The sequence below is a fragment of the Poromitra crassiceps genome (assembly GCF_964638095.1).
Source record: "Poromitra crassiceps genome assembly, chromosome: 10".
Classification (NCBI taxonomy): Eukaryota; Metazoa; Chordata; class Actinopteri; order Beryciformes; family Melamphaidae; genus Poromitra; species Poromitra crassiceps.
Window position 1 is genome coordinate 46371937 of NC_139631.1, and position 27599 is coordinate 46399535.

The following is a 27599-nucleotide window of genomic DNA, read 5'->3' on the forward strand; positions in this document are numbered from 1 at the left end:
TTGGTTCAATTTATTTTTGAATAACTGGTTAAACTGTAGGTGACTTCACCAGTCACACTCGTGCCAGCTACCAGACTGGATGTGTGTAAAGCTTCACACTATGTACTGTATAATGTTGTCATTTTAGTTTTCATCATCAATAATTTGATTGAAATATTGGCAGCATTGAAGCATCACTTCATTTAGAATACCCATTGTAGTTGAAAATAGCTGTTGTGATGAAAAATGACCACAATTATTTCAGTAATTTTGTATGGTGAGCGCTAACAACCATGTTTCTAATAATGTTTAAATTAGAAAATAAAGGGTTCTTTAGTTGAAATGACATGTTTTATTTTCCAGATAAATATACCTTACTTTTAAGAGTGTGTGGCACCCATCTATTTTGTACACCATTTTTGTGGTTCCACCTCTGCTCCTGTTTTCCAATTCCTCTCCTACAAACTCACAATCATGATCACAACATCTAGTACTTGATATTATTATCGTCATTTGAGCCATAATCGTGCATCCTTAATGTGTGTCTCTTTCCCATAACTCATTGAATTCTCGCTGGACCAGTGAATAAATACAGTCTCAATAAATAGCCATTTCTCTGCACACTCTCACACATTTCCACATGAGGCAGTTGTGTTTTAAATCGTCCTAGACTTGTCTCAGAATCAGGGTTCCTATGGTCATGGAAAACCTGGAAAAGTTTCAAAATCTTGTTTTCCAGTTTTATTTATGTTTTATTTCAATAGCTTCCATGTAATGTGATGCATTGACTCTAAAGCACTTAATTAAATATAAAGAGGTGTATCCTTTTTGGCCAGTGTAGAAATCATTTCTGGTATTGATTCAGTCATCACCTCACATTACATGGAAATTCTGTTATGGATCCTTGAAAAGTCCTGGAAAAGTTTTGAAATGTTATCCATTAAAATGTGTGGGAACCCTGAGTTCAGTCCAGTCAGCTCTGAACAGAAGCCGGCTCCTGGGCTGGAGCCGGAGTGGCCCCAGAGCGCTCCCCCTCCTTCCGCTTTTGTGCTCCCCCTGCTGGTGAGGAGGGGAACTGTCGGTGCAGCTGGTCCAGGAGGAGCTCCACGCTGCGCTCCAGCACCGAGCCCAGCACACTGCGCTCCTCCTGGGAGAAGCGTCCCAGGACGTGTCGTTCCACCGAGGCTCCGCCCGCCGGCCGGCCAATCCCCACCCGCAGCCTGGGCATCACCTGCACACCCAAAACATCTGACATTAGAAACCATTAGCCTGGGTATCACCTGCACGTCCAAAACATCTGACATTAGAAACCATTAGCCTGGGCATCACCAGCACATCCAAAACATCTGATGTTAGAAACCATCAGCCTGGGCATCACCTGCACGCCCAAAACATCTGATGTTAGAAACCATTAGCCTGGGCATCACCTGCACGTCCAAAACATCTGACATTAGAAACCATTAGCCTGGGCATCACCTGCATGTCCAAAACATCTGACGTTAGAAACCATTAGCCTGGGCATCACCTGCACGCCCAAAACATCTGATGTTAGAAACCATTAGCCTGGGCATCACCTGCACGTCCAAAACATCTAACATTAGAAACCATTAGCCTGGGCATCACCTGCACGTCCAAAACATCTGACGTTAGAAACCATTAGCCTGGGCATCACCTGCACGTCCAAAACATCTGATGTTAGAAACCATTAGCCTGGGCATCACCTGCACACCCAAAACATCTGATGTTAGAAACCATTAGCCTGGGCATCACCTGCGCGTCCAAAACATCTGATGTTAGAAACCATTAGCCTGGGCATCACCTGCACGCCCAAAACATCTGACGTTAGAAACCATTAGCCTGGGCATCACCTGCACGTCAAAAACATCTGACGTTAGAAACCATTAGCCTGGGCATCACCTGCACGTCAAAAACATCTGACGTTAGAAACCATTAGCCTGGGCATCACCTGCACGCCCAAAACATCTGACATTAGAAACCATTAGCCTGGGCATCACCTGCACGTCCAAAACATCTGATGTTAGAAACCATTAGCCTGGGCATCACCTGCACGCCCAAAACATCTGACGTTAGAAACCATTAGCCTGGGCATCACCTGCACGCCCAAAACATCTGACATTAGAAACCATTAGCCTGGGCATCACCTGCACACCCAAAACATCTGACATTAGAAACCATTAGCCTGGGCATCACCTGCACGCCCAAAACATCTGATGTTAGAAACCATTAGCCTGGGCATCACCTGCACACCCAAAACATCTGATGTTAGAAACCATTAGCCTGGGCATCACCTGCACGTCCAAAACATCTGACATTAGAAACCATTAGCCTGGGCATCACCAGCACATCCAAAACATCTGACATTAGAAACCATTAGCCTGGGCATCACCTGCACGTCAAAAACATCTGACGTTAGAAACCATTAGCCTGGGCATCACCTGCACGCCCAAAACATCTGACATTAGAAACCATTAGCCTGGGCATCACCTGCACGTCCAAAACATCTGATGTTAGAAACCATTAGCCTGGGCATCACCTGCACGCCCAAAACATCTGACGTTAGAAACCATTAGCCTGGGCATCACCTGCACGCCCAAAACATCTGACATTAGAAACCATTAGCCTGGGCATCACCTGCACACCCAAAACATCTGACATTAGAAACCATTAGCCTGGGCATCACCTGCACGCCCAAAACATCTGATGTTAGAAACCATTAGCCTGGGCATCACCTGCACACCCAAAACATCTGATGTTAGAAACCATTAGCCTGGGCATCACCTGCACGTCCAAAACATCTGATGTTAGAAACCATTAGCCTGGGCATCACCTGCACGCCCAAAACATCTGATGTTAGAAACCATTAGCCTGGGCATCACCTGCACGCCCAAAACATCTGATGTTAGAAACCATTAGCCTGGGCATCACCTGCACGCCCAAAACATCTGATGTTAGAAACCATTAGCCTGGGCATCACCTGCACACCCAAAACATCTGATGTTCGATCCCATTAGGAGTTCGGAATCGGAATCCGCTTTATTGGCCATGTCTGTACACATGCAAGGGATTTGACTTTGCATTGGGTTTGCATTGATCTCAATGTACTCACACACACAAAAAAGGCACACACAAGCTAAACGTTTACATTAATAACTACACGCATGCAATATTTCTAGCATACAATAATATGTGAGGTGTAAAGTATCTATTTTAAATACGTAGATATTGTATTAGCAAACACTGCAACAGGAAGTAAACAAGTGTTTGAGTCAGATACTGCACCGTTATTTCACAGTAAAGGAGTAAAAAAACAGTGTGATGTTTGAGTGGAGGGTAACTCACGTCGGTCTGCAGGCAGTCGACACAGGAGCGGACACCATTGTGACCTCTGTGAGGATAGAGCATGAGGTCAGAGTTCATTCTGGACATCGTTATAAATTCAAGCACTTTGAAATACTTTTTATTTATTTATGTTTAAGTTCAAGCACTTTCCAGAGCCGTGGCAACCCTGAGAATGTGTCTACAACGTATGACAAATGATTTTCCAAAATCATCATGTGAAGTTCATCATTCAATATCTCCAATTATAAAACGGATAGTTCCGGTCCTTGATTGTGATTGGTTGAGCGGCGTTCAAAGGCGTAAAACACTAGCTAGCTATGTTAGCCAAGCTCGCTGCCTGTAACAATATTTGTCAGCCTCAAAACGCATTGACTGACCAAAACATTAGCTTGTTAACAATTTTGAATCCCGCTCTTCCAGCATCAGCTTTCAAATCCATGCGTCATCTGGTTGTTGATATCTCAGCAATAATGTGATCTTGCAGCTAAGCTACAGAGGGAATAAATACTGTTTCCAGCGTTACTATACAGCAGACGCTCATAGAACGTTAACCTGACTAGAGGAGGGTTTGAAGGACTACTTTGCTTGGTGGAAGAACGGTTAGTTGTTATTAATATTGCATTTTTTCTTCTGAAAGGATTATGTGCCACTATCAGGACATGTCCACCTGTTGGTCACATGACAAGGTCATAACTCTGGCAAACTGACCTGGCACTTCCTCCATGTTTGATGGCTATCTTCCCCAGAGGCTTGTCCAGATCGTCGTGGACCAGCAGGATGTCTTCAGGCTTGATGCTGTATTTGCTGGCTGACAGAGAAGGAAGAGCAGTTTAGAACAGAGGGTCTCAATGTGGGGCCCAGGGGCCACCAGGGGGCCCCAGCAAACTGATGGGATTGTTAAACTTCAACATTATTTCATTGACAAGAAGAGGTTACAGTAACACCGTTGGAGAATGAAGAACTAGGAATCTCGCGCGTGTGGAGACTCTGGAGATGAGGCACCATGGCTGCAGTTACAGAAAGCACCCACGCCGTGGGCTCCCAAAATCGTGACTGACAGACAGACACCACCCATCCACCTAGGCGCCATCGTGCAACTGTGCGTTATCGGCTCATACTACATCACAGTTTGCTCGAGTGACATCACAAATGCCAGAGTGATGCCACACTGTTTGGCAATCATAGTTGCTCGAGTGACATCACTGATAACATCCCTGATGACATCAGTTATGACTAGGGATGCACCGATTGATCGGCACGTGACCGGAAATGGCCGATTTTCAGCTGATCGGCCTCGACCGGTGACCGGCGCCGGTCAGTCCACATAGCCGATTCGGCTTTCCCCCTTTTTTGTTTGGTCAATTACCTGCAGCTGCCCGATGCACGCATTCACGTGACGTGCACGCACCCAAAGCAGCCAAAAGGAAACGCACGCCAGCATGTCCTCCTCATTGTAGAAATTTTACAGTTTGTCACACATGCAAGTTGAAAATAAGCCGTGGAGGAGCAGGGTACATTGCAGAGTCCCGCTCGGCTGGAGTCCACTCCAGTCTGAGCGGCTCGCTTCACCTCACCGGCCCCTCTCTTTTCCCGGCCACAGAGCAACACAGCCGGCTTGGCGAAGTGAAGGTAGGCTACTATCGAGCCCTGTGTCCAGGTTACATTCCCTGACCAGCTGCAGTCCACAGACTGCTGCAGATCAGCTGCTGCTGCTATCTGTCAGTCACATTGTAACATGGATACAGGAGAGGACTATTTGTTTCGTATTGCGAATAGAACGACAAACTAATAAAACGCATCGGACCAGTGTGCAAGATTTTCTGTGCGTGATGATTTTTTTTCGGGTGGCGGATTTAAAAAAACTGAGTCTGTGTGTAAACTACGATATTCAAACTGAGTCAACTCAAACTCATTGCCTCATCTACTCAAGAACAGCCAAATCCACAACTGTAGAGTGGGCATGGCTTCGAAGGTCTCTGGGCTCCAGACCTATAGGCTATAAACTCCTTGTCCATGGATAACATTTTGATGTTTATTTATTTTATTTTATTCATTTATTTGGCAGGGACATATACAAAAAAAACATTAAACCCCATAGGTGAAGAGATGCTTTGTAACAGATTTAGCCATAGGCTACTATCCATCTGGAGCCCCTGTTCTGTTGCACCTTTTTTCTTTTGGAAAAGTAAATGCATGATAGCTGTGGGATATACTGGAATTAATTGTTTTATATTCATTGTATTTACACAAAAAAGAAAAGCTCTGTCCAGTAACCTGGAACACTTTTATTTTTTAGATGTTTTTGAATGAGATCGTCCTACCTCATGCAAATGATAAGAAATGTGACCTGAATCTTAATTTTCTATTAAAGCAAAGTTAAAATGAGTTAATAATAACGTCAAAAAATAACCCGTCAATTATTGTTCTTAGAAAGAAAATCGGTATCGGCAAGTCAGACTATTCAAAAATCGGAAATCGGAACCGGCCAAGAAAATGGCAATCGGTGCATCTCTAGTTATGACATTAATGATGGCATCACAATTGCTCAAGTGACATCACTGATGACATCACTTCCGTCACAAATCGTGACTGAGCCACAGACATCGCCACACTGCCGCCACAGACACCACTTACAGTAGCCAATTTGAACTAAGTTGACAGTTTCTCTATTATTAGATAGTCATGGAATTCTGGACAAATTCATACCTAAAATAAAAAATACTCTCACATTTGGCTCAGAGAGACACCATCTAAATTAGGAGTCCTTGATATGAAAACTGTTGAGACTCACTGATTTAGAGAATCAAAAGTTCACTTTAATTCAATTTAGCCTCAGTGTGTTGCTACAAGAAACGTCCAGGAATGTGTACATGAAAAATCAAAGGCATTATTAATGACATTAATTTATACAAAAACAATTACTTATGAAATGCTTTCAAACAAAAAAGGACATAGATAAAACAAAAATGAACACTGTGTGTGTGTGTGTGTGCGCGCGCGCGCGCATGCATTTGTGCGCGTGTGCATGCGTGTGTGTAACTCAGTTCTCAGTGCTAACGTGGGCTGCACAACACTAAAATAAAATCAATCTATTGAGTCTCCCATTCCCTCCTCTCTCTTTCTCTCTCTCTTCCTCCCCCTCCCTCTCTGTCTCTCCCTCCCTCTCTCTCTCTCTCACTCTCTCTCACACACACACACACACCCTCTGACCTCACCTGCTTTAGCCACTGACACTCCGTTGAGGTTCATGAGCAGCTTGGGACGGAGCAGCACCACTTGTGTGTGTGTCTCTGAGAGGATGACCTCACCGGACACGACGATGACCTCACCGGACACCTGCTTGTCGCCATGCCAACAGTGGGCGGGGCCAAGCCGGGTGGCGAGGGCACTGAGCACCGCCATGCCCACGCTGTGCCTGGTCCCCTCCAGACCAGGGTTCCCCAGCCCCACCACCTAACACCCAGCACACACACACACACACACACACACACACACACACACACACACACACACACACACACACACACACACACACACACACACACACACACACACACACACACACACACACAGTTGTTAGGCTATATGCACTAAAAGAGTCTACTAAACACGACATGTATTATTGTACTAATGCCGAAACAACTAACCGTTTATCACCATTTAATTAGGCCTTTTTACACTATACTCAGCTGGGGCTAAGTCTTAGCCTAGAGCTAAGACTTAGCCTAGAGCTAAGAATAGGGCTCAGATATAGCCCCAGGCTAAGATATAGCCCCAGGCTAAGATAGAGCCCCAGGCTAAGACATAGCCCCAGGCTAAGATAGAGCCCCAGGCTAAGACATAGCCCCAGGCTAAGAGAATAGGGCTGGGTATTGGCAGGGACCTCACGATACGATACGCATCACATTACATGCGGGTCACGATACGATTGTATCACGATAAATTGCGATACAATACATATTGCGATATATTGCAATACCCTACATAATTTACTGGGAAAAAAAAGAAAAGATAATAATTTAGTGGACAAATTGAGTCAAAACTACTAGTGTTGAGTGTGTTACAGAACACACTGAAATAAAATGTATTCTTATTGTGTCACTGAACACACGGCTGTGGAAAAAATCTATATGGCGAATGGCGATATATGTCATGATATTTTTCTGAAATATCGATACAGTATTGCAGAAAAAATATTGTGATATATTGCCGTATCGATTTAATCGCACAGCCCTATAAGAGAACGCAGTGTGAAAGCCCAATTGTTTCCTCTTATTTAACCAGGCAAGTGAGTGTAGAGGGAGACACAGACACTGCCTGGTACTGATGCTACCGCTCCACTGGCACAGACACTATAGTCTGCATTGTTATAGGGCCAGTCACCCACACACCCCTACATACACGTCACTCACACACACGCGTGCGTGGAGAGGTTTTCTACTTTTAAATGAATACCTGCACACAATCTACAGGCAAGCAAGGACAGTGTGAGTCAAATAATTTTTTTTATCTTATAGGCCTATATAGAATAAATATAGTATAATAATATACATATAGATATATAGTATTATAATAATACAATTAGAAAAAGAGAGGGTTCCTTATGCTGCCACAATGCCTGCCTACAGTAGACACACAATGGCATCAATTCATTAAATCCAAAGTTATGGCAGGCAAAGTCCCGGCATCTAGGCTAATATCATTTGCAAACCCAATTTTATCAACCAGATTTCATAGGGACAAATTGGACCAATGACTGTCAAGATATTATTTGGTTAAATTAATGAGCTACACACTGCCATAGTCAACTGACGCCCATGTCAAATGTTGCCCTGCTAAATGGGAAAGCTACATGCATCATTAAACATTATTACTCAACACCTTTTGAGTCATTGGAATCAATTATTTAACGAATTAGTTAAATTCAAATTGTGGGATTTTTGCCACCCAGAAATGCAGAACCCCACGGCAATTAGTTATTAACTAGTATGAGTTGTGCCAAACAAACATTAATATCTCAAAAAGTATACATCACATCGCTTATATTTTGACATTCTGAGTGAGAGCAGAATTAGCTCAAGGGGTTGATGTATATGCATGTCGTGTTAAAGTTGTGTGAACTGTCGCAGTTTTTAAAATGTAAACAGGGTCAGCCGGCTAGAGTCAAACACTCAAGCTCATGCTCCATAGGGTCTCATTGCAGTTTCCACCCAGTGACGCGGTTTGTTGACCAAAATGCTGCTCGGCTGATCCCTATATACTGACAAAGTCTTGATTCATATTTTATGAGACGTGCTGTTTAACTGGAGAAGCAGGAGGACTTTGAATTGTGATCATTTTAAAATGGAGCGTTTGGGTGGTAATGTCTCAGTGCAAAGCAGAAGCAGGGCCGTTTTGGGGGCTAGTACGGATCCGTTACAAGAGAGAATCACCTATAGTCTGGTCAGTTTGGGGCAAAAATGGGGTCAAGGCTGCAAATTATGATTAACATTCGAGCCAATGTTTTTCTGTTTATTTATGGTCCAATAAAGAAAAAAATGCAAGGAGCCCAAAAATTTAGGTAGGCGAAGTGTCTGAAACGGCCACACCCACTTTTTGCACGCGACATTCTGTATCTCAGCTCCTGAAGGTCGTACAGAGTTGACTTTGGGCTCAAAAGATGCGGAAATTACACATTTATATTAGTGTTATGAAGAAACATATGGCCTAAAACCTTTACTTTTGGGGATATTCAAGAAAAACCCTTTTTATCACTGAATTGATCAGTACCCAAGCCACTTCAGCCAAATCTGCTCATGAAGGCCGTGCAGTTTGTTTGGGACAAAGTTCTAGATCTACTCATGGGGCATAGTAGTGTTTAAGTTGAGGCTTTGTTAGAAGACGAGGACCCCAACAACCACCTAAGAAACAGAGCTAACCATGTGAAGCCCAAAAAAACTTTATTTGAACATATCACACATCCCATCACACAGGATTCAAACACTTGCTTAGGCACTTGCAATAAATGAGACATTTCATCCCCCTCGCAGCACAAGAACATGAGGTGCATTTATTAGTTCTGCAGCTACACACCCCTGTTACCCGAGTCAATGTGTCTCCTGCGGAAACTGTGCTCCACCTGACGAAGAGTTCCTCCACATCGGTAGTCCATCCCCATTCAACAACCGGGGGACAAGGGAGTTGTCGAAGGCTGTTCCCCCACAGCCATCCTGCCTGGAATGCAGCTCTCAACAGATGCTGTAGAAGTGCATCCTTACTTGGGGGCAGGTCTCGCAGCTCATCTTTAACCGAGTGCTTGAACAGCTGGAATCTGAGTCCATCTATACTTGCACAGTCGTACAGTCCAGCCTTGTTGTACCAGCTCATTACCCAGGGCTCAATAACTTCCATGCTGTTCTTAACTGTCTCGATATCAGGGCAGCAACTTAGTCCTCTCAATGCAGCAGTGAGCTCTGTCAACTTACTGTGGTTCATCCAGGCTTTGAATTGAGCATTCTTTGAGTGGCCAAAGAAGGCACTCACAGAATCACAGCCACTGAAAGAATGGAACACAGGCATGGCATCAGCCACATCTCCACCAAGCTTCTTGTGTGCTTCTGTGATTGAGTAGAACTTGCGTTTGTCCGGAACGGCAAAGTCGACGATAAGTTGCAAGTCACAACATACTGACAGGAACTTTGTAGTGAACCCTAGCAGGATGACAACTACATCAGAGTCGACTGTTCGAACTATAACTGACTTGATCCCCTTGTTTAGCATGTCCATCACATGGACAACGATGCGGTTGTCAGCCTCCTCAAGCATTTCTATGCCGTCATAAAGCTGGATCTCAAAATCTTCGCCAAAGTTTGCAAGGATCTTCCTGTCGTAGGTAATGCAGAATTCCTTGCTCCAGTTCCATGCCTGTTCCTTAGCAATCTTGGCGAACATTAAGTTCAGGGCTACCTTGTTGTCTTGATTAGACAGAAAAGCTTCAAAGAATTGCTTAGATTCGGGCACGGTGTCATTCTCGCTAAAGGCCATCTGTGAACTACCTGCTGACCCCCGATTCTTCCTAGTCGCAGTCTTAATGCTCATAGTCTGGTAGAGGTCAGCCACAATGTCAATACGATTGGCTCCCTTCTCATGACCAATCTTGGCAATGCTGTTCAACACCTTGATGACAAAGTCCCGAAATGTCATGCCTTTGGTGAGAGACTTTGCCAGGATTCGTACTTGCACAGATAGATCTATCACAAGTCCTTCTGAGGCTGTAGATTGAACTTGTACTCCGATGTCCTTCAGGATTTGAGACTTTTGGCTGTGATAAATGTCTCCATCCTTTGTTGACAGGGCTTCTGGTAAACCTGTATTTGAAATGAATAGTTTAACCAAAATTAAATTAGTACTCTCAAATCAATTCACTTATAAAATGAATATAGAATAACTTTGAAATTATATCAACTAGATTTACCCGTGAATTCACCACCAAAGAGCCTCCTTGTCTCTTCTTCTCTCGATCTGCAGGCCTCCTTCAGCTTTGCAAAGGTTCCTTTAGGTGGCTTTATTGCAGGGCTTGCAAGCTGGACTTTTGCACCTGAACTTGGAAGTTTCAGGGCATTTCGTGAGATGTTCGCATGGACATCCTTCTGAGCATATACAAATCGCTCCTGCACAAACTGGTCATGCTGTGTTTTTCCAACTGTAAAAACAAGGCTGGCATCTTTAGTTATGACATCTGGGAAGGGAATGGATGAGTTCAACCTCATGAACTGAGCTTGGTTGAATGGGTTGGTAAGGATCCCCTGGTACACCTTGAGTATGTGGCTTGAAAATGTTTCCTTGAAGGAGTCCAGCATTTCTTTGTGCCCGTGTGCTAGATCTTGACCTTCGACCTCGGCGAGGTAGCACTGGATTTCGGGTAGGGCAAGTTCTAGTTTCCTGAAGAATTCCTGATCTTCCCGATTGATGATATCGACGTATCCAGTGCCAGACTTGATGACCTTTATATTATGCTCCTGCTTTTGATCACATGCAATCTTCGAAAATGGGTTACCTCTGGTGTTTACTGCGAAAGAGCCTGATAGAAATTCCTTGAACAACTCTGGGTGTTTCCATTTGAGCTCTTTGAGATCCTGAAGAAACACTGATGCCCATCTGGCATAGTGTGTATGATCAAGTGCAAAGAAAAGAGGAATGAGCTGCTCAAGTGCACTGATCATCATGGTGAAGTTGGCCTCCCGGAAGGATCTGATGAAGATAAGAACTTTCTTGATTGCTTCAAGGACATTGGTCCAGTAGTGAAACATGGGACTGTTTTCATTGGCCACCCAATTGCTCCAAATCAAACTGTTGTCCTCTAGATGTTTTGCCTGGAATGCCTCGTCTCTCTTCTTGGCCAGGACCACAGCCAGGATTTGAATGCAGTATCTAGCCTTCTTTATGGAATTCACATCACATACAGCAGTTGTCAGACCAGTGATGTTCAGATTAGCTGAAGTTAAGACGGTATCCAAGCCAGTTCCTTTTATCAACTGGCCAACACAGACCAGAGAAACCTTCTCAAGGTGCAGCCCACCCATGAAAGCGAAGTATGAATGAGAAAACTCTTCCCCCATGGCCCACTGTATCATCTTCTTGATGGCATAAAGGGGCTGATCAGATCCACCCACTGCAACTTGGCCTGGGTTGAGATATCCTGTGTATGATACTGCTATTCTCATGACATGGAGCTGAAGCTGTTCGGTGTTGCTAGCATGGTCAATCACTGGCATGATGCAGTTGATTGTTTTGGGGACATCTGTCTTGTCACGCTCCTTTGAAGCGTGGTGTGAGGTCCAAGTTACAGGCTGTAATAAATCAGATCCAATGTTCTTCATAGCAGCCATCAAAAAATCTTCTTCCTCTCCCATGCTTTTCTGAAACACAACTCCAAGCTCTGCATCAAATTCCTCAACATTGACAGTCTGTACAGGGCGATGGGACTCCTTCGAGACCTTCTGCTCCACTACGCTCAGGTATTCCTCCAACACGGTTTCCAAGCCCGGTGCATTAGGGTCAATGTCCCTAGCAGATCTTCTCTCTCTTGACATGCCTTCCCCTGGTTCCTGGGGAAACTGCAGGCAACTCATCGCAGTAGCGTTGCAGTTCTTTGTTGCTGTAGGAGATGAACTTTGTTCATTGATGTTGTCATCAGTGAATGTTGTGAATACACCTTGTTTCAGGACGTGAGGTAGCAGCTTTCCCTGTGATCTGAGGAAGAGGTCTTTCATTGACAGGGAGATTTCGTCAATGCAGACAAGAGTAGCCGAGTATGAATGTGTCAGGCCTAGTTCAAATGTTGTCTGTAACAAGTTTTTGTTTCTGTTCATTGAATAGAGCTTCAGTGTCAGATATCCATTGACAGGCTCTTCCACCAATCCGTGCCTCTTTCGGATGACAGATTGCGATTGCTGTGAATCTTTGTTGGTTTTTGGTCTGATCCTGGTGTTGAAGCTTACGGTCTGGCACATTTGTTCAAGGTGCATCGGAAGGTCTTGATATCTCGCTGTTCCATCACAAAGTAATGACATAAGCATCTTTAGTTTGAGATTGTTATTTGTCCGTAATCCTTCTGTAGACAAGTCAGAAAGCCGTGTGCCTTGACTGTCTCTCCGGTTCTTTATGATTTCATCCCGAACAGCCTTTGTGACTTTGCAAAGTGAATCCAAAAACTCACTCTCACTGATTACATTGTCCAAACTACCCTTCCTAATAACCCTGTAATGCGCCCCTGTCTCTTTCTGCACTACATTTATGTCAAGGCGGCTGTTTGACAGTATGTCAGCAAATCGTGTCGAGTGAGATTTGGGCCGGTCGATGCCCAAATCTTCAACTTTCTGCAGATAAATATTCTCAAGTTCGTGAAGATCAAAAACATTATCTGAACTGTCATCAATGAAGTTCTTTACTGCTTCCATGGCAATATACTCAGCGTACTGGATCATGTCTGGGGAGTTCTGTGATGAAATTCTTTCTTGCTTTATCCTGCCCCCCGTTGAGTTGTCTCTGTACCTAATAAGGAAGAAATTATCAATTATTAAAAATATGGTCCGACTATAGGTGAACTCTTGAATTGAACTTAAAACTTTGTTCTGCTAGCTTACCTGTTACAGTATCTTGTGTGGCATTTGTTGTGATAGAACAGCTCTCGTGATCTAACATCAGTTTCGAGTAATCTTAGGATTCTGCCGTCATTCAGAACTTTGGCCATCATCTCTAGATTGTCTGTGAAATCCTTCACATGCTTTGCTGACTTCCCTTTTCCTGCAGCGGCATACAAGGGCTCTGATTTGTCCTTCCTGCGATGGTTCTCAATGGCTGGCCCTTCACAATAGAAGCACAATTCAGCTCCAAACGCAAGACTAGACCCAGCCTTTGCTCTAGTGTTTGCTCCAACAATCTCCTGATCAGCAAGATCCAGTTCTCGTTTGTGTTTACGATCCATCGCACGATTGAAATGACTGTTATTATAGCGATCATAGCACGTCTTGTGGATTTTATACCCATCCTGTAGAGTTGCTGCGTTGACACTTGACAGTCTTTGTGAAAAATTGAGATCCACATCATTGATTATCAGTCCATTATCCTCAAACAGTTTCAGTTGGTCAATCAGCTTAGGAGCCGTGACGGCAGTTATGTCTCTTCCTCCAGGTTCCTGACATGCATTTAAGAATGAAAAGCAAAATGTTGTACTCACTGCTTTCCTTTACGTTACACTTCTTAAGGAATAAGCATTAAAACTAACCTTGCAGACAATGCACAGGTTCTTGTTTACCAGTTCCATTGTTTGGACGGGAGATCATCTGATCAGGGAAAATCAGAACACTGTTTTTTTTGTTTTGTTTTGCACAAGTTAAACACCTTGATAACAGAAATGTTTCACTGCAGTATGGCATCATACATCCATCAGATCCAGATCCAATGTTAAACAATAATCTTTTCTGCATAGATACAAAAGACAGCCCAACAACAGATTGTCCATATAACATTAAAAGTGCAGTTACAAAGGACAACCAAACATTTCCACACAAACCCCCTTTTCGTAGCAATGGCCCACTATCTAACCACTGCACAGAAAAAAGGTTATGAATATGAGCTAAGGTGGAGGTAATGTTACTATGAGGTAAACCTTCAGAGATAAAATAACAGTCTCTTACCATCCATCTACAAGGTCAGGAACAAACTCATATGTTGTCAAATGTTTTCAGCATGTATGCTAGCTTTACAGAAACATATGCACTTCTGCATCTTCATTACCTGTGGAGTTAATCAGTTGAAATACAAACAGTGCCAATTTGTCATTGTGGTCAGAGGCGGAATTACATTTCTAGTGATAAGACCATCATGCATCATGTGAAAACTAGTTTTTCACAAATAACTGAAAAAGTAATGGTTTTAGAGTATATGTTTGTTAATAACTCTAATATAAATGTGGTGTTTCCGCATCTTTTGAGCCCAAGATCAGCTCTCTGTGACTTTCACGAGCCGAGATACAAAATTCCAGGTCTAAAAACTGGGCGTGGCCGTTTCAGGGACTTCGCCTAGCTAATTTTTTGGGCTCCTTGCATTTTTTTGTTTATTAGGCCCTAAATGAACAGAAAAACATTGGCTCAAATGTTAATCATTTTTTGCAGCCATTTTGCCTAAACTGACCAGACTACTAGAGATTTGCAGATGTGACAGTAGTTGGCTTTATCCCACTACTCACCAGCGCCCTCCTGTGGCCGTGTGTGTGTATGTCTGCCTCCTTGCCCACCATGACAGGAGTGAGCGGCTCCCCCAGCAGCAGAGCTCTGTTGATCAGTCTGGTCAGGAGTCGCCGCATTGTGACAAAGTCCAGCAGCTTCTTGACAAAGTGCGACACCCAACGACACAGCTTAGTGACAACTGACACTGCTTTCATTCAGCTGGAGAGAAACGTTCTCTGAAGGTCTCGGTGAGCTATATTCAGACTTCAGGACCAGCTAACTTACTTGGCTAGGCTACTGTACCTTGTTGTTAGCTTGTTAGCTAACTCAAGAAGACAGCTTCAAACTAGCAAAACATTTCAACCATTCATTAACCACCGAAATACGATCATATTAATGGCAACGGCTAGGCTAATCGATTATACCCAGCGTAACTTCTGTCTGTCTGTCTGATGACTCATTCACGCCACTGTTTTGATCTTGTAAATGCTCGTAGGCTAATGTCAGAGACATTTAATATAGAGACACCTCAACTTCCAGTCACTTCCTCCTGTATCTGTGCCGCAGCGGTTTCGTCACTGCCACGCCCATTTAGGAGACTGGTCAGCCAATGAAGTTTCATACCATTGACAGACAGCCAATCACAAGCTGATGACGACGCCCCTTTAAGATACCGGAAGAGTACAATTTCTTATTATTGGCGGAGCCTGCAGTGGGATGTCTCTATCCTTAAAGATCTCTTCTAACGTTACAGTCAAAGAGACTCACATAGACAAAACATGGTGAGCACTCGCTTCCTGCTCTGTTAGGCTACAGCGCCATCTAGCTTTGAGACTGTGTAAACTCAAGAAAGGACAGGACAATATGAATTGCATAGCGCTTCAGAGACTATAGACCAGTGGTTCTCAAACGTTTTCACAATAAGGACGTATTTAACTGACACAAATTGGACCACAGACCTCTGTTTGATAAGATTATGTAGGCTACAGGATCCCCTGTCTGAGTAGATTTGCTGCTTTTGTGATGGCCCTCCCACTCCTGGCCCTGTCTTGCATGTTGGGGTCGTTAGGCTGATTGGGTGCATCTGGGCCCAGTTCAGAGACCGTTCAGTCTCTCTCCCTCCTCACCAATGCACCTTTTGTTCTGTTCTTTTCTTTAATGTAGTCTGTGTTGTCTAGTTATTTCCCCTTCGTTTTAGTTAATACATTATTGTTTTAATTACTTTGGTGTATGACTCCCCTCATTTGTTACTTTGTTACTTCCTTGAGCTGTTAATTGAAGAAGAAAAAAGAGATACTGGCTTTAGAGCCGTAGCATTAAAACAGTGGTCAATAACACATGGCAGCACATGCTGTGTTGTCATATTATTATCAGTTTCTGAAGTTGGCAACCCCAATTACTGTTAGCCTAAATATTTATTTATTTATTTATTCTTTTATTCTTTTTATTTTTCCTTATTTTTTGCCATTTGGTCAAGATAGACGGGAAAGAATGGGAGAGGGGATGACGTGCAAGGTTCTGGGCCGGCTTCAAACCCAGGTGGTCATTGCACCTTGGACCACCCAGCCTGGACCAGGATGCCCCAACTAGTTACCTTTAGTAGAGTAACTTTGTAACATAAACCGTAACATAATGAGTGAAGTAACTAGTTACCATTAGTAGAGTAAAGGTCCTTACACACCGAGCACATATTTTTCGTGCGATTAATTCGCACATCAATAATATTTTCCGAACCTATATCAGTCAATGCAACCGTGCATACCAACGGCGAAGTTTCGCCGAGCGTTATTGCGTGTTTATTTTTTCGAACCACGGTCATTTTTCAGAAATTCGCTTCCGACGTGTACACATCTGTGGCTGTGATTGACAGGTGGGTCAAAACTCGCATCGCAATTTCGTGCCGTATATTCGCATCGCTCTTGATGTGTAAGGACCTTAACTTTGTAACATAAACAGTAACATAATGAGTGAAGTAACTAGTTACCTTTAGTAGAGTAACTTTGTAACATAAACAGTAACATAATGAGTGAAGTAACTAGTTACCTTTAGTAGAGTAACTTTGTAACATAAACCGTAACATAATGAGTGAAGTAACTAGTTACCTTTAGTAGAGTAACTTTGTAACATAAACAGTAACATAATTAGTGCAGTAACTAGTTACCTTTAGTAAAGAGTAACTTTGTAATGTAAAGAGTAAAGTAATGAGTGAAGCAACTCATCACTCAAATTCAGAACTCTGCTGTTGGGTCATGACCAGTGGGCAAGCCCACCCCTTTCCCTCTGAGGATGTGGAAGTGAATTGAAAAGCTGTAGTTCCTTGAATGGCCAATAGGCATCGGGGGCAGTAGGCATTCCCCCATGTTAAAATGCCCGACTTTGTAACATGATTAAACATCTTTCCAGTTAGGGGCGAAACACAGTTTTGGTCTATATAGCTAATTTCACCTTTTCATAACAACTGTAGGGGGGTACATTTTTATATAACTCGCCCGTTTGGAGTAAAATAGATGATAGAAAAGGGGGTGATTGACAGATCGCCTGTCCAGTGATCGTGCAGCTTGCCGATCACGGACCAATAGCAGGCGGAGCTGCGGCTCTGGGAAACTCCCATCTCACGTGAGGTGCGGAAGGACTCAACCCATTCCCTCCCACTCTGCTGACGAAAAATCAAGATGGTGACGGCCAACGTTTGAACTCCGCCAGGAAAACAAAATGTAATGGGATAGCTACGTCCATATTATTTATGTCTATGGTCATGACTCATGATGTAACATGGCTGAGAACTGCGTTCCTAAAAAAAAAAGCATCTCAAAACACATCAGAATGAATTAAAAAAGCACGCCTTGAAACATTCGGCTGTGTGCATTTTTATTTGAAAAAATACAATTTCCCCCTTGACTTTTTGATATTTTATGTCTGTTAATAAAGGGACACTCCACTGAAAAACAATGCATTTGCACATCTCACACATATCCGAAAACTGTAAACAGTTTTGCAGACATGCATTTAGTTTGACAGTTATTGAGAGTTGAATTGAGTTACGTGTGGACCAGTGATTTTATCAGAAGGCACTGAATCATTGTGGTCTTGTGATGAGGTCACTGGTTCACACTTAAACTCAAGTCAACTCTGTCTCATAAACTGTCAAACTCATTTAAATGAATGTCTGCAAAACGGTTTACAGTTTTAGGATATGTGTGAAATCATGTGCAAAATAAATCAGCATTGTTGTTTGGTGAAGTGTCCCTTTAAGTTGGAAATTCAGAGTTGATGCTCTTCTCCCAGGCCTCAGTTGCAGGGGACGGCATCAGGAACCGGCTGGCACCTCTCCACCACAGTGTTGATCTCCCCGAGCCTGATGCCGTCGTAGGTCCCCGTGATGGTGGTCCAGTGGGTGTCTCCGTTGTGGTTGGTCCGGCTCAGCCTGCCGCTGAAGGGGATGTCGGCCGTCATCTTCCTCCCATCCATCCTCACGGCGCAGGAGTAGTTGGGCGGCACCAGCAGCTCCACAGAGACGGAGTGGCTGATGGACTCCACCATGCTGGTTCCCTCAGAGAAGCTCACCGTCTGCTCCTCGGTGAAGTCCACGTTCCCCGGCCCGAGGATGGGCACCTTGTAGGGATGCAAATCTTCATCAATTTCCTTAATCAATTAATTGTCATATTAACGATTGATTAATCGTTTTGTGTGTTTTTACACCTGTCCTTAGGCCAACCAAACAATCAAGCAAAGACGATTAAAACATTTGGCGGAGATGCAGAGGGAGTCGACTGAGGCTGGAGTCAGTCATAACTGAGAAGTAACTGCTGATTTTCTTCACACTATTCTAAGTATTTGAAATACTGTTTTGGGGGTTTTCTGGAGCTGTAGGCCAAAATTATGAAAAATGAAACACAAAAAGGCTGGAAATATTTCACTTTGTGTGTAATGAATCTATAATCTATGAAAGTTTCACTTTTTGAAAGGAATTATGGAAAAAAACTAACTTTTCCATGATATTCAGATTTTTTGGAAAGGATCTGTACACACACACACACACACACACACACACACACACACACACACACACACACACACACATATATATATATATATATATATATATATATGCAATTCACTTGGGTGTAATATAATAGCACCTCCGGCTCGTATGTGTAAAAGGCAATGGGGTTTTTGTATGGGGATTTTGGCTAAATGCATGAAATAAGGACCCTTTCTCAATAAGGGTTCTTGTGTGTTCTTGTGTCAGTCGCAGCCCAAGTAGCCTCCTGTTCCAATGCAAAGTTCTCATTCGCCAAGAATGTTTAAAATTCCCGGATGTGTTCTCGACACACCCACTTCACCGAGGATGCTCTGGTTGGTCACTTGTGTGTCAACTTGGCAAGGCAGATATCCCAGAATTCATTTCGACATAAGCGGAGGCAGAACGCAGCAGAGAAGTCACCAGAAGCTCTGGGATTTTTTTTTTTTTACAATTTAAAGTTTTATTTCATCACTAAATTAATTTCTGATGACTTTTGATCCCTACAAGCAGGGTAGTATAGGTTTCAATAACTGCCACTTTACGAACGTTTATGGCGAAAAATTGAGCTTTTTATTTGTGTACTGACTGTAGTACTGCAGGTGGCCTCTGCGCTGGTATTGCACAATGCCCTCAAGAACGCATCGTCTCAAACTGCCAACAGCGTCATGTGTGCTTGTGACCTAGCGACTTCATTCTTCCAAGAACGACTAACAAGAACGTTCTCCCCAAGATCACAAGAACAAGAATGCATTCTTGGTATTGAGAAAGGGCCAAGGTCTGTGGTTAACAAAAGTTTCTTAAACAGCAAAGTTTGGTTCAGCAAGATAGTCTTCACAAATGAGAACCACTTTTACGACTTTTTAAACATTTTCTGAAAATGACGTTTACGCATTTAACGCTTCAAAAGTCATAAAAGTGAGCGTCATTTGTGAAGATTATCTTGCTGAACACAAACTTTGCTGTTTCATAAACTTGTGTTAACCACAGACATTATTTCATGCTTAACCGCAATTCCCATACAAAAATCCTATTGCCTTTTACACCTACAAACCAGGAAGTGCAGGGATGTCTGTGTAAGCCTACAAAAATACATCATGCCTGCAGTACTCTATAAGAGGTGAAAGATACATTTAGCCTTTGTGGTGTTAAATCATTTCAGCAAAAAATGACACAATAGCTACATTGTCGATTAATCGGTTAATATCATATTTGTAATTATTATTATAATATTATTATAATATTATATCATTATTATATTATATTATGGTATTATTATATTATTATATTATATTATATTATTGTTTGATCGATCAAATTCTTAAAAGCGATTAAACGATTGTCGATTAATCATTAACATCCCTAGCACCTTGGCGCTCATGGTGGACACAGAGCCGTTGCGCGTCTCTCTGCCGATGTCCCAGGTCTTCTCCACGGTGCTGGTCTTCTCCAGCCGGACCGTCTTCGCCACACTGCTGCACTCCAGGTTGGTGACTTTGGCGAGCTGCAGGGTCTCCGGAGGGTGATGGAACAGCTCCATCTGATCGACGGCGTACTTCACCTGAGAGATGTGCTGGCTGTAGCCATCTGTGTTGATAGCCAGGACCTGGTAGTCCTTGTACCAGTACTCATCGCCTTCCCACGGCAAGAAGAAGGCCTCGTGTTTGGTCACGACCTTGCCGAGACCGTACTTGTTCTTGCCGACGTAGATGTCCACGTCGGGGCAGGTTCTGATGGCATACCGGGGGACGGACCCGTACGAATCTTCCACCCACTCCAGGAACTCAAAGTGGTCCACGTTCACCAGCACCTCAAACTTGTAAGACCTGTACTCCTTCTCGCCGTAGGGGTACTGACAGAACTCGCCTTTGCTGGGAGTGTAGAAACCGGCCTCGCAGTTGACTTTGCACACGTAGTCGGTGCGTTCGGTGTAGCCGTTGAAGATGGCGACAGCACCATTTGGAAGAGAGCCTTCCCACTTGACCCACTTGAGGTTGACGTTCTCGCCGAACATGGGGAAAGAGTGTGAGATTATCTCAATTTCTGGGATCTCTCTAAGTTCGTGTGGGTTATTGATTTCCAGAGACGGGACAACATCTTCCAGGTTGGGGTTAAGCCATGCCTCTGTATGATGAGAGAGAAATATATCGAAATGAAATGGACTTTGGTTGAATACCCCCCCTAGGAGGTTAACATATTAGTGCATTGACTAGGTACATTTAAGGAGACCATGAATAAAAGACTATAGACTATAGGATGCAGTACACATTTTGGAAGGGGAAAAATATTACCTCAACTTCATCGTTCAATATCTCTAAATATAATAATCTCTAAACTAAACTGTTAGCTTTTTGTCAATCAAGGACACAAATTGCTTAATATATAAAAAATTAAATAAAATCTACCATGTTTTTCCATTATTTGGAAAGAGTAGACATCACCTTTGTATTTTTTTTTACCCCCCTCCCCTTCACTTTGGAATCTTTGCATGTGCAGATAAAGCATCAGTGACTTACTGCTGGGCTTCTCCTGTCCCTCGTCCAGCTGTGAGATGTAGAGGCGTGGCTCGGACAGGAGGGCGGCGCTGCAGAGCTGCAGCAATGCCAAGACCACAGCCACACACACCCTCATCTGGAGAAAACACAACATTACATCAACCTCAATGGGAATGTACTTGGAAATGCTGCAAATACAGAACTCCTTTAAACTTTAACATACATTAGATCATTGGATCCCAAACTGTGGTCCGGGGGGCTCCGCCTGGTAGTCCGTGTGTGTGCGGTTTGAACCAGCTAGTAGCCTTATATTGTAGCCGTTCTGCTGCTATTGCATGGTTAAATCAGCAAATTTTATTGTATGGGGCGAGGGGGTGGGTGGGGTTGGTATACGCAGTGGAAGTGGTCCCTGGGAAATTTGATTTGGTGTGTAGTGGTACTTGGACTGAAAAGTTTGGGAACCCCTGCATTAGATAATAAAAACTGTCAGAAGATCCTTATGTAACCTCTGGTGGTTCAGATTCAAACCAATAGATTGGAGAGTGGTAGCGTGCATTTGTTGTGTGATTCAATTCAATTCAATTCAATGTGATTACGATCTCATGATCTTGCGCGAATCCAGCTGCCTCTCAAGGTTAACTGAATTTGCCTTCTCTATTCATTCTATGTGCTATAATAATGCTTTGTCAAATAACACCTATCCCCCCTGCTGTCCCAGTCATTAATTGCCCCACCCTCTCTGCCGATCTGAGGAGAGTTCTAGACTAGCACATCCTTCCATCCTTCCTCCGAATCATGTGCAGTCAGCAGCCGCTTCTTTCCACCTCACAGCGAGGGGTTTCACCAGCAGGACCTAGCGTGGGGAGGATCACGCTATTACCCCCCCCCCCCCCACTCGAACAGGCGCCCCGACCGACCACAAGAGGCACTAGTGCAGTGACCAGGAGTCGGACACATACCCTTAATCTGGCTTCCCACCCACAGACACAGCCAATTGTGCCTGTATTGATGCCAGACCAAGCCAGAGGTCACACAGGGGCTCAAACCTGCGACCCTTGTATTGGGAGGCAGGGAATCTAACGCTACACTACCCGGACGCCCACAAATCAGAATATTGTTAATCAGCAGATGACATGCTACCACTTCATTCAGATGTAAAGAAGCTGTTTTACCTGGACAGGTTCCTGCTGCAGTGAGGCGGTGTGCACAGTGTGTGCTGCAGTGAGGCGGTGTGCACAGTGTGTGCTGGGATTTAAAGACTTCCTGCAGAGTTATTGCCCCCAATAAACAGCAGAGAGCTACAGTGAACTCCTGCCCACTGAGCCAGTGTTAAGACTGTCCTGCTAAGAGGAGAGTCTCAAACCAGTGCACACAATACTGTACCATACAGCAGTGGTTCTCAAACCTTTTCACGTCAAGGACCCCTAAACTGACACAAATTAGACCACGGACCCCCATCTGATAAGATTTTAGCTCGTTTTATAGAGGAAAAAGGGACGCTCGTGCACGTCTTACTCAAACAATTTTACATTTTGGTCCCTTCTTCCTTTAAGTGCATCTACTCCACCTACTGTACAAGACTTCTCAGGTGTGCAAGAGGCATGGGGTGATCAACATAAAGTACATGACCAAAATAGTCGTGCATTTCATGCATGTCATTGTGTTATTTGTGGATGGAATTGGTGAAAATAAACTATCCCCCTTTTTACTGGGGCCCCCCTGGAACCCTCTCAAGGACCTGTGGGGGTCCCCGAACCCCGCTTTGAGAACCACTGCCATACAGAAGGCCTACATGAAGAGTCAACTTCCAAAAACAGATATAGCCTACACTCTTTAACAAATTTGAAACTCACTATGGACTGTTTTTCAACCTTCATATTAATACTACTACTACTACTACTAATAATAATAATACATTCATTCACATTATTTTGTACAGCATCTTTCAAAACAGTAAAGCAGCTTGCTACACTAATACATGGTGTTAGGTGCCTTCGCTCAGGGGCTCTCCGGTACATTTTTTAGTGTGCAATTTTTTTAAGCTTTTTTCAGTACACCAGGAATCAAATTAGCACCAAGACTTTTGTTCAAAATGGTTTTCAATTCAACAAGTGCATAATATATGTACTTTTTGGTATTTTTTTTAGTATGCTTAGTATTTTTTTCTACAGTATAGTGTTTTCTATGTTAGATCTGTGATGGACATTCATTCATTCATTCATTCAGGATCAAACTATCAGACTCCCGATTCACCCTGCCAACCTGCTGTCCATGAGCAGCTCATATAAGAATATTACATCAAAGTTAGTCGGCCTTTCCTTCTTGGCAATTATCCATCATAAAGAATGCTGATGACTCTTAGTAGTAGTGAGGATGATCAAGCTGTTTTGGCATAAGATCTACTTTGCTCTTCACAAGGCCGGGAAGATCTACCAGCGCCTCTCAAGGTGTGAAAAGCCCTATTGTTCATACTGATAATGATGACAGGATACTTTATGGATCCTTGAACTAATTGTAATATTAACCCTAAAACCCAAGTCCTAACCCTAAACTTAAACTAGCCCCTTTAAAGAGGGAGGACCGTCAAAATGTCTTCACATTGGATTATTTTCCTCATTTTACTATCCATGTGAGGACATATCCTAAGATTTGTTATGTTTGCTCATTGCTATAAAAAAATGTAATAGTGTCTTCTGCTGCTCTGTGAAGCTTTTTGACTGGACTTGCCTTGATATCAATCTGTTGAACAGAGAGAGAATTGCATGTCCAAAGTGCTAAGGTGCTGTTGATGGGGGTGTGATGGTTTCGATAAGCTCTGGCTATTAGATTAGACGTATCTCCTGGTATCTGAAGACACAACAGTGATTGTGGGGCACTGATACAGACGTTCCTTATTGTGTTATTGCATAATGTATCATAATGCCGAGAAGAACCAGGCCTCATCGAGGAGAAGCTTTTCAAAACCGCCATTGTTCTCCACGGACAAGGCTATCATTGAAAATCGCTGATGTCAAGGCCATCTGAGCGTGTCCTTGACACAGATAGTTATTATCAATTTATTTCATCCTGAATGAGCACTCTGTAGCCAGACAGTATAAAGGTCCTTTACATTGATAGCAGCTAGCCTGCACAATTAGACTTTCACTGTCTTCAGCTGCTCTTGCATCAATGCATCATTTATACATTAGAATGAGTTATTGACAGACTGTATTTGGTTATTCAGAGACACTGTATTCATGTTTTGTTTGGATGTGAATATTCAAAGTTGTGTCTGAATGTGAACAAGTAATTCAGGCCGCTTAAAGCTTGTGGTCTGGTCTCTCTCCCTATTATACGGCATGGTGCTGATTGAATGTGTAGAAGACTGTGGTCTAAACTAAATGCACAGTAGCCTGGCCTCAATGTGATTGGCTGTGGCAGAGGAAATAATTAGAATCCCTGTGAGTCCAAGTGTGTTTGTAGGACAATCTTCTCTTGTTTTGTTGATTAATTCATTACTGTAGTCCTCCGAAGTGAATTGTAAATACAGACTGCAATATGTATATATGTACTATATATGGCTGTAATTTGTCTGATTTTCATTCTTTTAACAATGTAAGAATATAGAGCAGGGGTTTTCAAAGTCTGAGACTGTGGGCCTCCCCTCAGACAAAGCTTGGAAAAAGCCCCCCCCTTCCTCCTCTTTCCTCTTTGAAATGAGGCTGAGAGTTTACTCACCTATTTTCAGATCACCTGTATAAACAAGGTGGGTAAACTACTCACTTTGGATAGTTTACCTGTATTTACCACTACACCCCCTCCCTCCCTATTAGTTTACTTGCTTAACCTGATATTGCTGTTTTAACTTCAGACTACACCAAATACATAAACAGGTCCGTCTGAAGGCATTTATTTGTTTCTGACTCTGGGAAAGTGCAGGAGAAACAGTACAAATATCCAAAACTACTGTATCTCTGAACTCTCTCTTGAACCAAATCGCACACATCTACGTGATCACATTTCGATGTTCTAACGTAATGTTTTCTTTCCCACTTGCATTCACTGAGCCTCCCCTGAAACTGTTTGGAGCCCCCCCTGGGGAGGCCCGCCTCCCACTTTGAAAACCTCTGATATACAGCCTTCTACATTTCTATGCCTGCGTATTTATGAACTTAAATACATTGTAAAATGATTAATGGTCATTTTTCAGCATATTCGTTTGCGGATACAAAAGAGAATGGTGGAAAAACAAAGGAGATGAAAGTTAAAGTGCCACGTGATTTTATTATTACACGCTTTTGTGTTCTTCTTCAACAACAACCAAAACAAATGCACCACGTACGCAACATGTATATGAACTTGTTTTAATTGTCTCAGATGCTTTAACTTTTATAAACATCACACTTGTCAAATATGCGTAGATGTTATTGACATCAGTCTTTCAGGGGCAAGGCAGGGCGTTGGCGACGGGTTCACATCGGTCGACCACGGCCCTGACTTCTCCGATCTGGACGCCGTCGTACGTCCCGGCGATGGACGTCCACTGGGTGTCCCCATTGCGGTAGGTGCGGCTGAGGCGTGCGGTGTAGGGGATGTCAGCCGTGATCTTACGCCCCTCCATGCGGACACTGCAGGAGTGGTTTGGCGGCACGGTGAGCTGCACGGAAACGGAGTGGCTGAGCGCTTCCACCATGGTGGTCCCCCTGGAGAACTGCAGCGTCTTCTCGCCGCTGAACTCGATGCCCCCGGAACCGATGAATGGGATCTTGGCGGTGATGCCGGCCGTGATGCCCAGCATGGTGGATCGGCCGATGTTCCAGGTGCTCTCCACCTCCGTCGTCTTGGAGATGGTCACCGTCTTCACCACCGACTGGCACTCGTTGTTGATGACCCCGGAGATGCGCATGGTCTCCGGAGGATACTGGAAGATCTCGACCTCGTCGATGGCATACTTGACGTCGGAGATGTGCTGGCTGTAGACGTCTCTGTTGATGGTCAGGACCTGGTAGCTCTTGTACCAATACTCATCCCCTTCCCACGGTAGGAAGAAGGCCTCAAACTGAGGGACCACCTTCCCAAGACCGTACTTGTTCTTCCCCACGTAGATGCCGACTCCAGGGCAGGTCCTGACTGAATGTTGGGGAACCGAACCATAGGAATCCTCCTTCCACTCCAGGAACTCAAAGTTGTCTTTGTTGGCCAGGATCTCGAACTCGGGGGCGTAGTACTCTTGGTCTCCATAGGGGTAGCGGCAGTAAGGGCCCAGGCTGGGGTTGTAAAAGCCAGACTCGCACTTGTATTTGCAGACGTAGTCGGTGCGCTCGGTGTAGCCGTTATAGATGGCCACAGCTCCGTTGGGGAGAGAGCCGTTCCAGGTCGGCCATTCCAGGTTGACGTTCTCTGCGAACATGAACGAAGAAGGTTCCTCCTGCTGCTCCTCAAACTCAGCAGGAGTCAGAGGAGCCGACACCTCACCGTTACCGGTGAGTTCAGGAACCCTGCCCTCTAACACTGGGTTCAGTAAGGAGACTGTGGGACAAAGGGACAGAAAGGCAGAAAGCAAATTTTGAATTTTAGTTAGTTATTTTCCTTCACGTGACTAATATTTATAAAAATGAAATTAAAATTAAAATGCAAGTTTCTTTTTAAGGGATAATTGACCTTTTCTGTGCTGTGAGCTCTTCTTCACAATCTCCTGAAGACTGGCCGAGGACAGACCCAGCAGGGCCAGAAGCATCAACACCAACAGCTTCATCTGCAGATCGGGATATAGTACAAAATGTTATACAGAAATAGATGTGTAGGCTACTGACTGAAGCTTTCTTCAAAGTAGGCCTAGTGTAGGCTACTGTACATACAGAATGGAGGGAAGAAGACAAGAAAGACTGCTAGCAGCCTGATCAGTGATCAAAACAATTTCCACACAAAGGCCATGCCTAGGCAAAGCTTAGGAAGATTGGAGAACTGGCTATTCACAAATGGACCTGTAGTTTATTTATTTATGTATTGCTTTTTTTAAGAGTCTGAACAAACTGTTAGCTAACTACCCAGCATGCT

The 27599-nt window shown here is 43.7% G+C and overlaps 2 protein-coding genes and 1 pseudogene across 3 annotated transcripts; all 3 read right to left on the reverse strand.

Annotated features, from left to right (window-relative positions):
* Positions 1-688: 688 nt before the first annotated feature.
* On the reverse strand, positions 689-15402 carry ptrh1 (peptidyl-tRNA hydrolase 1 homolog). Its single transcript, XM_083643898.1, has 5 exons — positions 15068-15402; positions 6555-6792; positions 4048-4147; positions 3340-3385; positions 689-1210 (listed from the first exon to the last, which is right to left on the reverse strand). The coding sequence occupies exons 1-5, from the start codon at positions 15260-15262 to the stop codon at positions 953-955; spliced, it is 837 nt and encodes a 278-aa protein (XP_083500024.1). The 5' UTR covers positions 15263-15402; the 3' UTR covers positions 689-952.
* A 2933-nt stretch (positions 15403-18335) lies between these two features.
* LOC310784477 (natterin-3 pseudogene) lies at positions 18336-21699 on the reverse strand (annotated as a pseudogene). Its single transcript has 3 exons — positions 21585-21699; positions 20438-21192; positions 18336-18659 (listed from the first exon to the last, which is right to left on the reverse strand). The product of its transcript is annotated as a natterin-3 pseudogene (transcript).
* A 4284-nt stretch (positions 21700-25983) lies between these two features.
* LOC310783107 (natterin-3-like) lies at positions 25984-27297 on the reverse strand (the record flags this gene model as incomplete). The annotated part of the gene is made up of 2 exons (XM_083643897.1): positions 25984-27071; positions 27204-27297. The coding sequence occupies 2 exons, from the start codon at positions 27295-27297 to the stop codon at positions 25984-25986; spliced, it is 1182 nt and encodes a 393-aa protein (XP_083500023.1).
* Between the last annotated feature and the right edge of the window lie 302 nt (positions 27298-27599).